The sequence below is a fragment of the Stegodyphus dumicola genome, chromosome 4, assembly GCF_044657685.1.
Source record: "Stegodyphus dumicola isolate Sdum_Otavi_A_Nest chromosome 4, ASM4465768v1".
NCBI classification, from domain to species: Eukaryota; Metazoa; Arthropoda; class Arachnida; order Araneae; family Eresidae; genus Stegodyphus; species Stegodyphus dumicola.
In genome coordinates, this window is record NC_140771.1 from 169625409 (window position 1) to 169638090 (window position 12682).

General features: G+C 32.3%; 1 protein-coding gene across 1 annotated transcript in view; it reads right to left on the minus strand.

The window, feature by feature from the left end:
* The window catches only part of Mvd (mevalonate diphosphate decarboxylase), a 47474-nt gene that overhangs the window by 28691 nt on the left and 6101 nt on the right, over positions 1-12682 (minus strand). The window contains exons 3-5 of the mRNA XM_035357491.2: positions 11512-11579; positions 2596-2642; positions 2279-2395 (exon numbers count right to left, since the gene is read on the minus strand). Coding sequence (XP_035213382.1) covers positions 2279-2395; positions 2596-2642; positions 11512-11579 — 232 coding nt within the window. The remainder of the gene's footprint in view (positions 1-2278; positions 2396-2595; positions 2643-11511; positions 11580-12682) is intronic.

Here is a 12682-nt window from a genome sequence, read left to right on the forward strand (position 1 = left end):
CTAAAACCCTGGAATTCTGCATGGAATTTGGTAGATATAAAAGTTGCATTGTTGCAGATAAACTCAATTCTGGAATTATGGTTATTGAAAATGGCTCTATGAAAAATAAAAACATTAAAATCCCAAAATAAAATAATGTTATTTTACCGCATCATCACATTTTCGGATTTATATCTACAACAAAATTATTACTTAATATTAGCGGTCAATACTGTATTAGCACAAAAAATGAAGCAACTTAAACTACTCACATTGAAAGAAATGTTTAATAAAGTAAACAAATAAATATTAAGCTCTCTCTCTTTCTTTCTTTTTTTTTTTTTTTTTTTTTATTTTGATACCCTTTAGATCAAAATTGCTCTTTATTTCATAAATTACGGTTTTATATTTTTAATTGTTGTATAATTTCTGCATGTCATCTTACCAGATTTAAATTGATGATCTATAATCCAGAAAAAACCCTAATCCAGAATCGCCGAAGTCACGACGAGTTCAGATTACGGACTTTGTACTGTACAAACTCCCGTCCTCTATCTACGATGTCAAGTGATCCAAAGAACTTTACTGCACTGACCCAGGTCATTTTCTGATTGAAGCCCCTTTGCTTGCCATTCCTGAATCTGACTTGAGTAATGTTAAATCTTCCAGACTTAAATGTTGGTCTCTAGTTCAATAAACTGTGCAACATTTTTGGAAACAATGGCGTGCAGTGCATTTGACAACTCTTCGACAATGTGCTAAGTGGTTTTTGTGGGTCTCCAAATCGAAAATGTGGTGACTTAGTTCAGATCAAAAATGAATAATTGCTTCTAAATCAATGGAAAATTGGAATTTCCAGTGATTTAGAAGATTCCCTAATTCATCCAGGCAGTGACACGAGTTCGAATGGCTACAGTGCATACAACTGCTGGTGATTTTAAAAGAGCAGTGACTAAATCGTGTCTTATTATTAGTAATGATTAAATGTGTACTATGAACTAATGATTAGATATGTATACTATAAATTTTCTTCATATAATTGAACTTTAATTTTAGTTGAACTTTTAATTAATCTTTTGTTAATGTTTATTTCGTACATTTTAACTATTTGTCTTTTCTGAACCCTTAGAAGACTTCAAGGCTTCAAAAAGGGTCGGGGGTTACGTTTAGTATTTTTTGTAACCAAACGAATTTTTAGCGTCTTGACAACAATAGATGATGTTATCTTTTGATGATTCTTTTATGATTGTTGTGGTAACGAGTCTGCTACATATTAATTAAATTATTCCAGTTTTTTTATTATTGCTGTGTTATTATTTGGAGTTAAATGTGCACCTAAAAATATTGCATCGTCATATGAATGGTTATTCTGCCATATAGAAGTGTTGTTAATAAGGAACATTGCAGTCCATTATCTCTCTTGTGAACTCACTTCTTAGCAATTAAAGGGCACTTATCACAGCTAATTAACTGGTTTGTGAAATAACTTGTGGTGTTTAAGGTTTATGAACAACTGAAGAACCAATCCACTGCAACAGCTTTGCATGGATTCAAGATCCATTTAATACTAGTGCTCCATTTAAATTTACATCTGAGGAAGAACAGAATCTTGTAGAGTTATCTTGTGACAACAGTTTGAAAACAAATTTGGCAGAAATTTGAATTTCAATAAAAGATGAATATCCCCTTCTAAGTGCTCTAAGGCTCAGAGGTTTTAATTCCATTTTTATCGCTATATTTATGTAAAACTGGATTTTCTACAGCCACTGTATTAAAAAACAAGTATAGAGCAAAAATCAATGTGGAAAAGGAAATGAGGTTAGCCGTGAGTTGAGTTTAATTCCACAATTTGAAAAAAAAATTGCAGTAATTTCCAGGCTCAACCATCACATTGATTATTAATTTAATTTAATAAAGTAAAAAAAAAGTTAAATGAAGGTACATGAGTTTAATTTATTTCTATCTCTTACTTATCATTAGTCATACTTTTACTTGAGGTAGAGCACCATGGAAAAATTTTAATTGAAAAAAGGGCCGCAACTTGAAAAAGTTTGGGAACATTAGTTTAAGTTATTCACTCAACAATATTTTATAATATTATTGAAAAATATAAAAAATGAGAATATCTGGTAAGATGGCATGCAGAAATTATAAATTTAAAAACATGAAACCGTAATTTATGAAATAAAGAGCAATAAAGACATGGATATTATTAAGCGTTCTTATGTATACACTAAAATTTTTTTTTAAATTTCTAATGTAACTAGCTTATACATAAAATAAGTTTAAAATCATATACCTAAACATGCAAATCCAGCAGCTGAAGAAGCTAAGCCTGCAGCAGTGGGGAAGTTATTCTTGGAGCAAATGTGTAAATGCCATTTTAAATATTTTTTATTTCTTGAACATTTCTTCACTAGAATAAATCACAAAGCATTTATAAGTAACTTCCCATTTACAAATACTTAATCTAGGGAACAAATAATTACACAACCTAAATAAAATTGATATTGAATTACAGTGACAATTTAAGGCACAAACCTACCCAACAGAAAACACAGAAGTTAAATTAATATAAATCAAAACCCAAATAATTTCAATGATGTCTGTACTTACTTTGCTCAATGCATTTCTGAAGACGAGGCTTTGTTGTATCTTCCTCTCTGAAAAGAAAATATAATCCATATTTTATTTATAATATATAATTGTAATATTATGTAATATCAGACATTTCTTTCTAAAGATCCCAGAGGCTGAAAATATATTTGTTAGTTTACAGCTATTAAAATAGAAGCTATTTAAAAATATAAAAGGTTTTACTTTTTTCTTCCAATAGCTTTTCAGGTAGTCAATTTCCTTTTTTTTTTCATAGGAACTTTTAAGCTGTAGATAAGTAAATGAGCTCTTAATATGCAGAACAAGGGTATGCGAGTTCAGAAGTCGTACAATGACATATTTCTTTATAATGCAAATTTAATTTCTTAAATTATATTATGTATATAATCATTAAATCAATTTCAAACTGTCCGCTGCATGTTTATCATCACAGTAATAAAATAAAATAAAGTGGCATCTGCTATCATGGCTACAATGCTTTTAAAGCAAACAATGGCCATAGAAGTAACACACACACACATAAAAACATATATATATATATATATGATGTACCAGCTTTTGTCCGGAATAAATAGATTGGTGAAGAATCATAGACGTAGTCGAAGCTCAAAGTATCAGACGATAAGTTTAAAAAACAGGATCCATTTATTATTATTCAGGAGAACAATTACAAAAATCAGATCTCTGGAGTAAATAAAAAAGAACTACTAATAACTTTTTGTATGAAGTTTACTGCATCATTACATTAAAGAAAAGCCCCCGATATTCCTTTGTGAGTCCTTTTATAGCCTGTGGAAAAGCGGAGCTTCCAAGAAATGATGTCAGCCTCGTCAGCCATTCTAGTTCGCTTTAAATATCTCCAGAACATTCTATAACTGTATGTGTAGAAAAGGTGGGAAAAACAACTTGACTACGGGGCTGTGGATTTAATTTCACGTACTTTCAAATAAGAGACCATCGCCATTAAAAATGAAAAGAACATACAGTTAGAGTTTTAAGTGTATTTTTGACTATGGAATTTTAATATTACATATATATATATATACAAATGTGAAGGTATCTTAAAAAGTAATGCTCTCTGCTTTTTTCTCTCACTTTAACTACACTGGTGTGCAAAAATTAAGGACGAGACAGTTTTTTCAATATAACTTTATACAAAAGCTTTCCAAATCAACACATTTAATACCGTAAGATCCCCAATACGTAAGAACATGAGTAATGTAAGCAACACTTAGAGAAATCAGAGGGATAAAAAGAAGCTTTATTGAAAAAGTAGCATGAAGCGTAATGCAACTGAAAGCCAAAACATCCCTGTGATGGGTGTCCAGCAAGAAACATCCGGTCTTTAATAGGGAATATGATCGCCCCTGACTGCTAGGCAGGTTTCACAGCATCTGCCCATGCTGAGAATGAGGGTGTCAATGAGTTGTTGAGGCATTGTTGCCCATTCGTCTTGCAGCACCAATCGAAGCTCCGGAATCGTTACTGGTGGTAAGGTACGAGCTGCCAAGCGTCTGCCTAGAAAATCCCATACATGCTCGATGGGACTGAGATCCGGAGATCGTGCCGGCCAATCCATACGTTCAATATCCTCACCCTCTAAGAGCTGTTCGGCAGCTACTGTGCGATGACATGGTGCATTGTCGTCCATGAAAAGGAACTGCGGACCCATAGCGCCCCTAAAAAGACGCACATATGGAAGAAGAATCTCGTTACAATAACGGGTCCCGTTGACTGAACCTCCATCGAAGATGTGAAGGTCTGTACAACTACCAAGCATGATGCCTCCCCAAACGAGAACACCGCCACCTCCATACCTGTCCCTTTCAATGATGTTCGAGGGATGATTGCGGCTTCCCCACTCTCTCCAGATGAGTATGCGATGAGAATCGCTACTCAGACTGAATCTGCTCTCATCTGTAAAGAGTACACGTCCCCATTCATTGTCTCTCCAATTCCAGTGTTCCCCGCAACACAGAGAACGCCTTCTCCGATGGGCAGGCGTTAGAGGTACACGCCATACAGGGTGTCGTGCAAACAGACCACCACCGTGCAGTCTTCTGGCCACGGTAAAACACGATATCGGTCGTCCAGTCGCCTGTGTCGTGTGTCTAGCGATTTCTCCCGCTGTCTGCCGCCTGTTTCGTCTGGCCTGTAAGGCAATATACCGGTCATCTGCGGGTGTGGTTCCTCGTGGACGACCACTACTAAACCTCCGGATAGCTGTTCCTGTAGTTTGAAATTGTCTCCAAAGTCGTAAAACGATGCTGTGAGCAATTCCGAACTCTGCAGCCACACTTGTCACACTGCGGCCTTCCTTCAACTTCCCAATGATTCGACCTCGGGTAAAAGCATCCAGATGTTGTCTAACAGATTGATTATTCACCATTTCTCGCTGAGGCAGCAACTCGGTGTGATTTTAACTGCTATACGGTGTGCAATCTCTTTGCCAGAAATACTGATCTTACACCGACAACATGCTTTATACTACTCAGACACTCCCCCATTATGGCTACCTGCATATCTGCGCATGTGCTACCGTACATCACCTTACTTAATCTCCTGATTGGTCTTTCTGTCCGCTCTGCCTCTTCGTTCAGCTGATATGCCAATTTTTTGACTTCGTCCTTAATTTTTGCACACCAGTGTATATGTCACGCAGTTTCTGCTTATGTATAGTAATTCCTTTTGCTTCACAACAATCGCGATCCAATGTCTTCGAAGGTTTGCTTACTTCTTGTAGAGTATCACTTTTATTCAGTCCTTGAATAGCTTGGGTAACTGCTGAAAAAACCTATTTGAAAGAGAAAAACCATATCCACACAGAGGCTGCTTCAGTTTGCGGAAGAGTTTTAAATTTGAGGATTTTATGGTTGGTGAGGTAACTAGGTTCCCGGCTTGAACTAGGTAGGAGACTTGTCATAACTTCCTCATGTGCCCATGTCCTTCAAAATTCATGTTCCACTTCTAAGGAAGTTAGGTATATTTTTTATGCAAATTTGTGCCAATTCTTGCAACCACTCTCATTATGCAGCAGTTAACTTTTTTTTCACATGAAACTCTATCTTTTGTAATAATTCCTTAATAATCCTAGGCAGAGATCTACATTTATTTCACCAGTGGTTGAGCATATTGAAATTTTTGAGGTTGCAAGGAGAATGGACTTCTCACTGAATTCACAACGAATTCGATGCTGGCCTTATCATTTGCCATTATTTCAGATGGAAATCCTTCATCATCAAATCTTCATTTCAATAATGTTACATCCAGCAATTAGAGATCAACTAGAACCAAGCCTTTTCCTACAACAAAGTTTCTGTCAAAACACAGCATACCGATGCTGGTGAAATTGCTTTATTTTGTGACATTTTCTCACCACGTTGCTTGAAAATTTTTTTTCTCTTTAGCTCAACACAAATATCGTACTAGGTTAGGGCTAGCTAGGCTTTTTGGCTGCCTTTTTAATATTTTCCATGTTTGTGTTTAGTGAAAAGTAGAGAATATAAATGACAGATACACATGTCAACAAAAAAGTTTCTACTATGAAAAATAAAACATTCAAATACAGTCAAAAGTCGTTAATTCGGACACCCATAATTCGGAATAATCTATAATCCGGACCTCAAAGCTAAAAACTTTCTGCGCATGCTCCGCGTTGACACATGCGCATAGGCGTTTACGCGTGCGTGTAAGACCTCTTACGACTTCGCATTTGCGTGTGCGCGTTTTATGTATAACAGACGGTGTAAGCTAAAATTATCTAATTATCTATTTCAGTTAATGTTGATGATTGTGTTGTTCCTCAATTTTCGAATTGGATCCGGCTTATTATTTTTTGCAGACTGTAAGAGCAACACTAAAAAAGTAAACTTGAACTTTTGATTATGTCAAATAGAATTTTTGATTCTGGAGCTCCCAAAGGATCGTACAAAACGAAAGTATGTTTCGATGTCCATCAAACAAAAAGTGGAATTGCTGCAAAAAATGGATAATGACATGAAGAATGTGACAGAAGAGAGGTTAGTGAAAACAAAAAAATTTCGATTGACAAGTTAGTCGGTATTCTCGGCACAGCAATTAACGGGACTTGAACAGCGGAACTTTGTAAGTGAACAAAAAATTATGTCTGTTTATAGAATTAAAGAGAAAGTATTATCACATAAAACGAAGCAACTTAAACAACTTACATTGAAAGAAATGTTTAAAAAAGTAAACAAATAAATATTAAGCTTTTTTTTGTAAATTTTGATACCCTTTAGATCATAATTGTTCTTTATTTCATAAATTACGGTTTCATATTTTTAATTTTAGAATTTCTGCATGCTATCTTACGCGATTTAAACTGATGATCTATAATCCGGAATTGCCGAAGTCCCGACGAGTCCGGATTAACGACTTTTGACTGTATTATGTTTTCATTATTCTCCCAGAACTTCTCCAAAAAGTGAGAAATTCATCACAAACTTTCCGCAAAATACATCCATTATGTGCTAATACTAGGATGACATTTTCATTTTGTCACATTTTTCTGGAATCTTCTAGAATCATGGGTCTATGAATCTTGCTTTCAAATCTTTTCTAAGTTGTAATGTCTAAAATCCTAAAGAAAAATTACCCCTACTAATTCTGTAAAAGCAATAAAGGTAAATATTTTAGGGGGGGAAAGTGTAAAATTAATTTTATAGAGAAAACTGATGCATATTCTGATGATTTTGAACATTCTGAGACAATTACATGGGAAAAGCGCTTACCATGAAAAAATTAAAAAGAAGGTATTTTTAATTAATTACATAGCTATTTTGATTTTGCTAAGAATTATTTCCTAAATTATGCTTATATAGCATTAATTAACATTTTTATTTTTCAGATTCAAAATATTGTATTATGATTCACCAAAAGGAAAAGTAATGCCACTTTCATTAAAAAAAAAAAATGAAATAACTTTGAAATGTCTCACTTCTTGCCCAGAAACTCGAGTATCCCACCATATATATTCGAAATATGAACAAGTATTCAAAAGATAACTATATTTATCAATGAATCGCCCATAACTATTCTTCCAAAATGCTAATTTCCACTAAAAATGGCAGTCGTAAAAACCGACAGAAATTTCAGATAATTAAAATTAAGAACTTTTAAGAGCCAAAAATCGATTACAATTAAAAAAAAAAATAACGATATGTAAAGACAGTACAAACCCTGGTTGCTGAATTTATGCTAACGCAACTTCTTATCTTAATACAAATATGACAGGTAATTAATTAGATGGTTTGTAGCAGTCTGTTTTTGGCATGGAGTAGAATATCACATTCTCTTCCACGACAGGAAAAACTTTCCTTTGAAAGGACACTTGAGTTTTGTGAAGCAAAACTAATTGCAGGGAGACAAAAATACAGAACATAGGGGATGACTAAGGAACATAAGGGATTTATGTATAAGCTTCACAAACTATAGCTTAGGGCCCCCGCTTTCTACCCTCCCCCCAAAGAAAATCCTCTAGGTATTTGAAAATCAGATTTGATTGTGACATCATACCTTGACTTATAAAGCTATAAAGACCCATATCTCAAATAGCTTAGAGCCTTATCAAGTCTAAATCCGGCCCTGTGTACAAATACTTATTTTCAGGACACAGCAGTTTTACAAATTGGTTATTAACCAGTAGGAAGATGGATTATCATGCAATACAACAGATGTGATTAAAAATTGTCTGCTCGATTTCTCGGCTATTTAACAAAACATTAAAAATTCAGCATTGTTTTCACACCTCAGCTTGTAAGATAAACCTAATATCACTTAATACCTGTTTAATCATTCCATGATGAATAATACAGGAAAAAAAAATTATCCCATCTTTAACTTAGATTCCAAGAAAACCAAGTGACTACAATAATAGTAAATGTAGCTAAAAATTCATTTGCATAATGGCTTGGTAGTTTAAAAACTAATGGCATTAACAAAACTCTGATGTTTATGCCTGAAAATATAATATTGTTATGGATTTGGTATTTAAATAGCTAATGTTAGTTAATTTATAAATTGTTTTATTCCCTGCGCAATGCAGCGCGTGACGAATATTAAAGGAAACCTAAGCCGAAAAGTTGAAAATACAAGAGAGCGTGCATTTAACATTAAATAAGTATCTCTTTTTAATTTCGAGAAAGTTTCAGAAAATTCTCACGCGCGATTTAAAATCTTATAAAAGGAGGAAAACCTCACAGTTCGTTGTTATTTTAGTTAGCTTGTTGTTGTTTTAAGAGTTTGTTTAGAAAATTGCTCTTGTTGACTGTAGCAAATTCGCGGATTAGCTCTCTTTTTAGCTGTTTTGAATTAATTTCTCTTGAATGTTTGAGTGGTTAAAAGATAACTACTGTGAGATATTGTAATACTGCATGAATATTTTAGGAAATTTAAGCATATTTGTTGTGATAATAATAAAATTTTGTTAATTTTTCATCGGACTTGTGCATTTATTTCGTAAAGAACCCGTACGCACACAACAATATTATTTTAAATATTTGCAAATCAAATAGTAAATTAAAATATATAAGGCTACTAACTCCACTAAATAGATAGCGAGTTATCACTATGTCTTGAATTCCCAAAATACAGAAAAGAAGGTTTAAATAACCTTTTTATTTTTCTCTCAGAACACATAAAGGCCCAACTTGTGCTACTGATGAAATTTCTACAATTTGTGGACATTTCAAATGTTGATAACATAGTCTAAAACTACAAATGAAATAGGATAAGATACCTCATATATTATCAGTGCACATTCAAAGCATTGGCTAGCGAAATATTACAGCCGGAATACCATTTTTAAACAAAGCTAGCTCAAAGTACTCAAATTGCCAGAAGCTCTCACAACTAAAGATTCTTAAATTCTCAACTTAAATATAAACAAAGCTAATTTGCATTCTAGCGAGATACAGAGAAAGGAAGTTACAATATTACAAGACTTAAATTATAATAAAGGTTTAATTAACATGATATATTTTACAAATCTAATAACCTGATCTTAATTTAAGTGAACCCACTAGCGGCTGAGTAATTCAAAGATTGTAGAGATTCCAGCCTGGAAACCAAGCCAGCTGAACAAGCTGGCTACATGGTATTCATGATTTTCACCATGTGCAACATCAATACAAGCCACTTTTCCTCCGAAAAGTCCTTCCCTGTAGGTGAGATAGCCTCCATGGCCTGTCCATATTTAAATAACCAACCAACCTAATTTAAGCACGATTTCCAAGTGCAGATTCTAAAATAAGAAAATGAGCAATTCACCAAAGCTTAGCGTAGTCATCCATTCGGGAGGAATACTGTTGAATAGAGTTCAGGTCTTCACAAATTGCATTATGACTTTTAAAAAAGTGTTTATTCTAAATCCTACATGTATATAAAAATACATTTTGCTTTCGGGAGGAAAAAAAAAAAAAAAAGAGATCTTCTCTTATTAGAATTAGGGAACCTTTCCAGTGTAAACAACAGTTTACGAAATTTACTGAAGGCTATGAAATATCTTTGGAAAACATCTTTAAAATCACTTTTATTTATTGCCCTTACTACACAAAAAAATCAAGGATACTGTTCTGTTATCAGGACTGGATTCAGAAATGTATGAATGTACGCATGTGTGTATGTACGTGCATACATGTGTATATGTATACACACACATACATTCGTACTTACATATATATACATGCATACATGAACACATACATACATACATTTCTTTATCCGGTCCTGATAACAGAAGAGTACCAAACGAAGATAAAAATCTTATATTCTATATTGTTATTGTTAAATATTTCTGTAGTAGAAGACAGCATGTTTTAAATTTTTAATGCATAGTTTGACTTACTAAGAAGTACTGAATGGCTATATGATGCACAATTAATCAACAGACAAAATTTCATTGCATATAAAATGAAAACAGCAGACGATAAAACGGAAAAGGTAAAAATTCACTCTTATAAAAGATAAAAACTTAAAATTTTTTATTTATATTATAAAAATGAACTTTTCATGCAAATTTTATAAATATTTATTAGGTGTTTTTAATAAAAATGAAAATAAAGAAATTCCCCATTAATAATCCCCAATAAAAGTTTATTTGGAAATTTAAGGTTCAAAATAATGGTTGCAATTTTTTGAAGATTGTAACAAAGTTAATTAAACCTTATTTGGCATTATTATCACTTATGAAAAATATGCCAAATTTTAAAATGTGCCAATATATAAATTTACATATATCTTGGGAAATTTTGAATGCAAAACTAATTTTTTTAAGGTAAGCCTAGAAATACGATGATAAAAATTTTATAGGCTTCAAATTTGTTTTCAAAAATTTTATAAAAATTATTTAAAAATACAAATTTAATAAATAAATCATAAAAAAAATGTGCAAATTTGACTTGGATTGAACCTAAATTTTGAATAATGAAAGAAGGACTCAAATAAGATTCATAAAAAAGGAGATATTAAAAATATATACCAAATTCAATTAACATTAAGGAGCTAAAATATTGAGATCTAATTTTTTAAAAAATACTCAAACACTTTTTATGAGACTTTATATAATTTGAGGTATAGGATCAAAATATGAAATTGGTATGTCATTTAAAAAAGTGCCAAAATATCTGCAAAAATAGAAAAAGTGTCAAAATTTGTGTTAAAATATCTGCATTAGAACGATGTCATATATAAATCCAATAAATATCCTAAGTTGCACTTTCAGGGCATGAAAAGTGCAAGTTGAATTTCGTCAATAAGCCCAGTAGAATGGGAGATATAGAGCTGTCCCTCCCACCTTTTTTTTTTTTTTTTTTTTTTTTTTTTTTTGACTTTATGTGCATTTATATAAGTTACATTTAATTATTTATGATTATAAATGAGAGTCAGATTTATACTTACTTCCCATTCAACCATATTTTGTCACTTTTAAAATGTTCAGAACAGGCTACTGTTGTTTTGGCACTCATCTGTTAAATTAGAATTTTTAAAAAATAATCATAAATGAAAAAAATAATTCATATTTTTACAAAATTTAAGAAGAAAATTTTTTGTATTTACCAAGATATACTTGTTGTATTAGCAGGATACTTTCACAGAGAGATTTCTAATAGAAACAGGCTTGTATTTAGTATGTACATTGTAGTTTTTAAAACTTTGTTGTTTTTCCCACGTGTAGAATGAATATGAGACAGATATTCTTCATTCAATTCCCTTAGGCAGATAGTCCTCATGTGCTTTGCCATATTCAATTAACCTAACCAATACTTACATATTATTACAACCCCACTTTAATATTCCAATATTAAAGTTCAAATATTTTGAGAACATGCTGCCATTGCATAACCAATCTTCAGATAACCATGCAGTCAATCTTTCAGCCAAGCAACACTGCTATTTTTGTATGAATTTACTTTCATTATATTCCAAGTTCCAATGGTTTTTCACAGACAAATTGTGATATTTTTTAAATTCCATTTTAAAATGCGTGCTTGTGGAATTTGCCAGCAATGAAAGAAACTGTAATAAAATGTCTGTAGAAATACAGTATTTTGAGTACTGTTTTGATATAAGGATTATAGTCAGATATTGCTAAAAGATGAACATTTTTCAAAAAATTCGAAGCATTAAAAATAATCACTAAAATATTTACAACACAATTAGGTTAAAGAAAAATATAAGGGAAAAAATAACATAACAGATACTCATAAAATTAGAAATTCTTTTGGTAAATTAAACCGCCAAAGAAATCAGAAAAAAATAAAAAATCGGTTTGCGAAATAAGATTAACAAGGGTGCATGAAACTCTTGACATTTAAAATGGGTGGAAACATTTACGTTTTAGAATGTTGCTGCCATAACATAAACTTAATTAAAGAAGAATCTAATTAGTTATTGTCAGTACCACACTGAAGTTATTTCGTGATTTCACACTGCCCTATAACCTCTCAATGATTTGCATATGACAATCAGTATTGGGGCCAATAAAAATCATATTTTTGGTTAATGCAGAAATGTTCAAATCTAGCCTCTTTTTATTCTTAAATGTTACACCCTTTCCTACAGTCTAAGC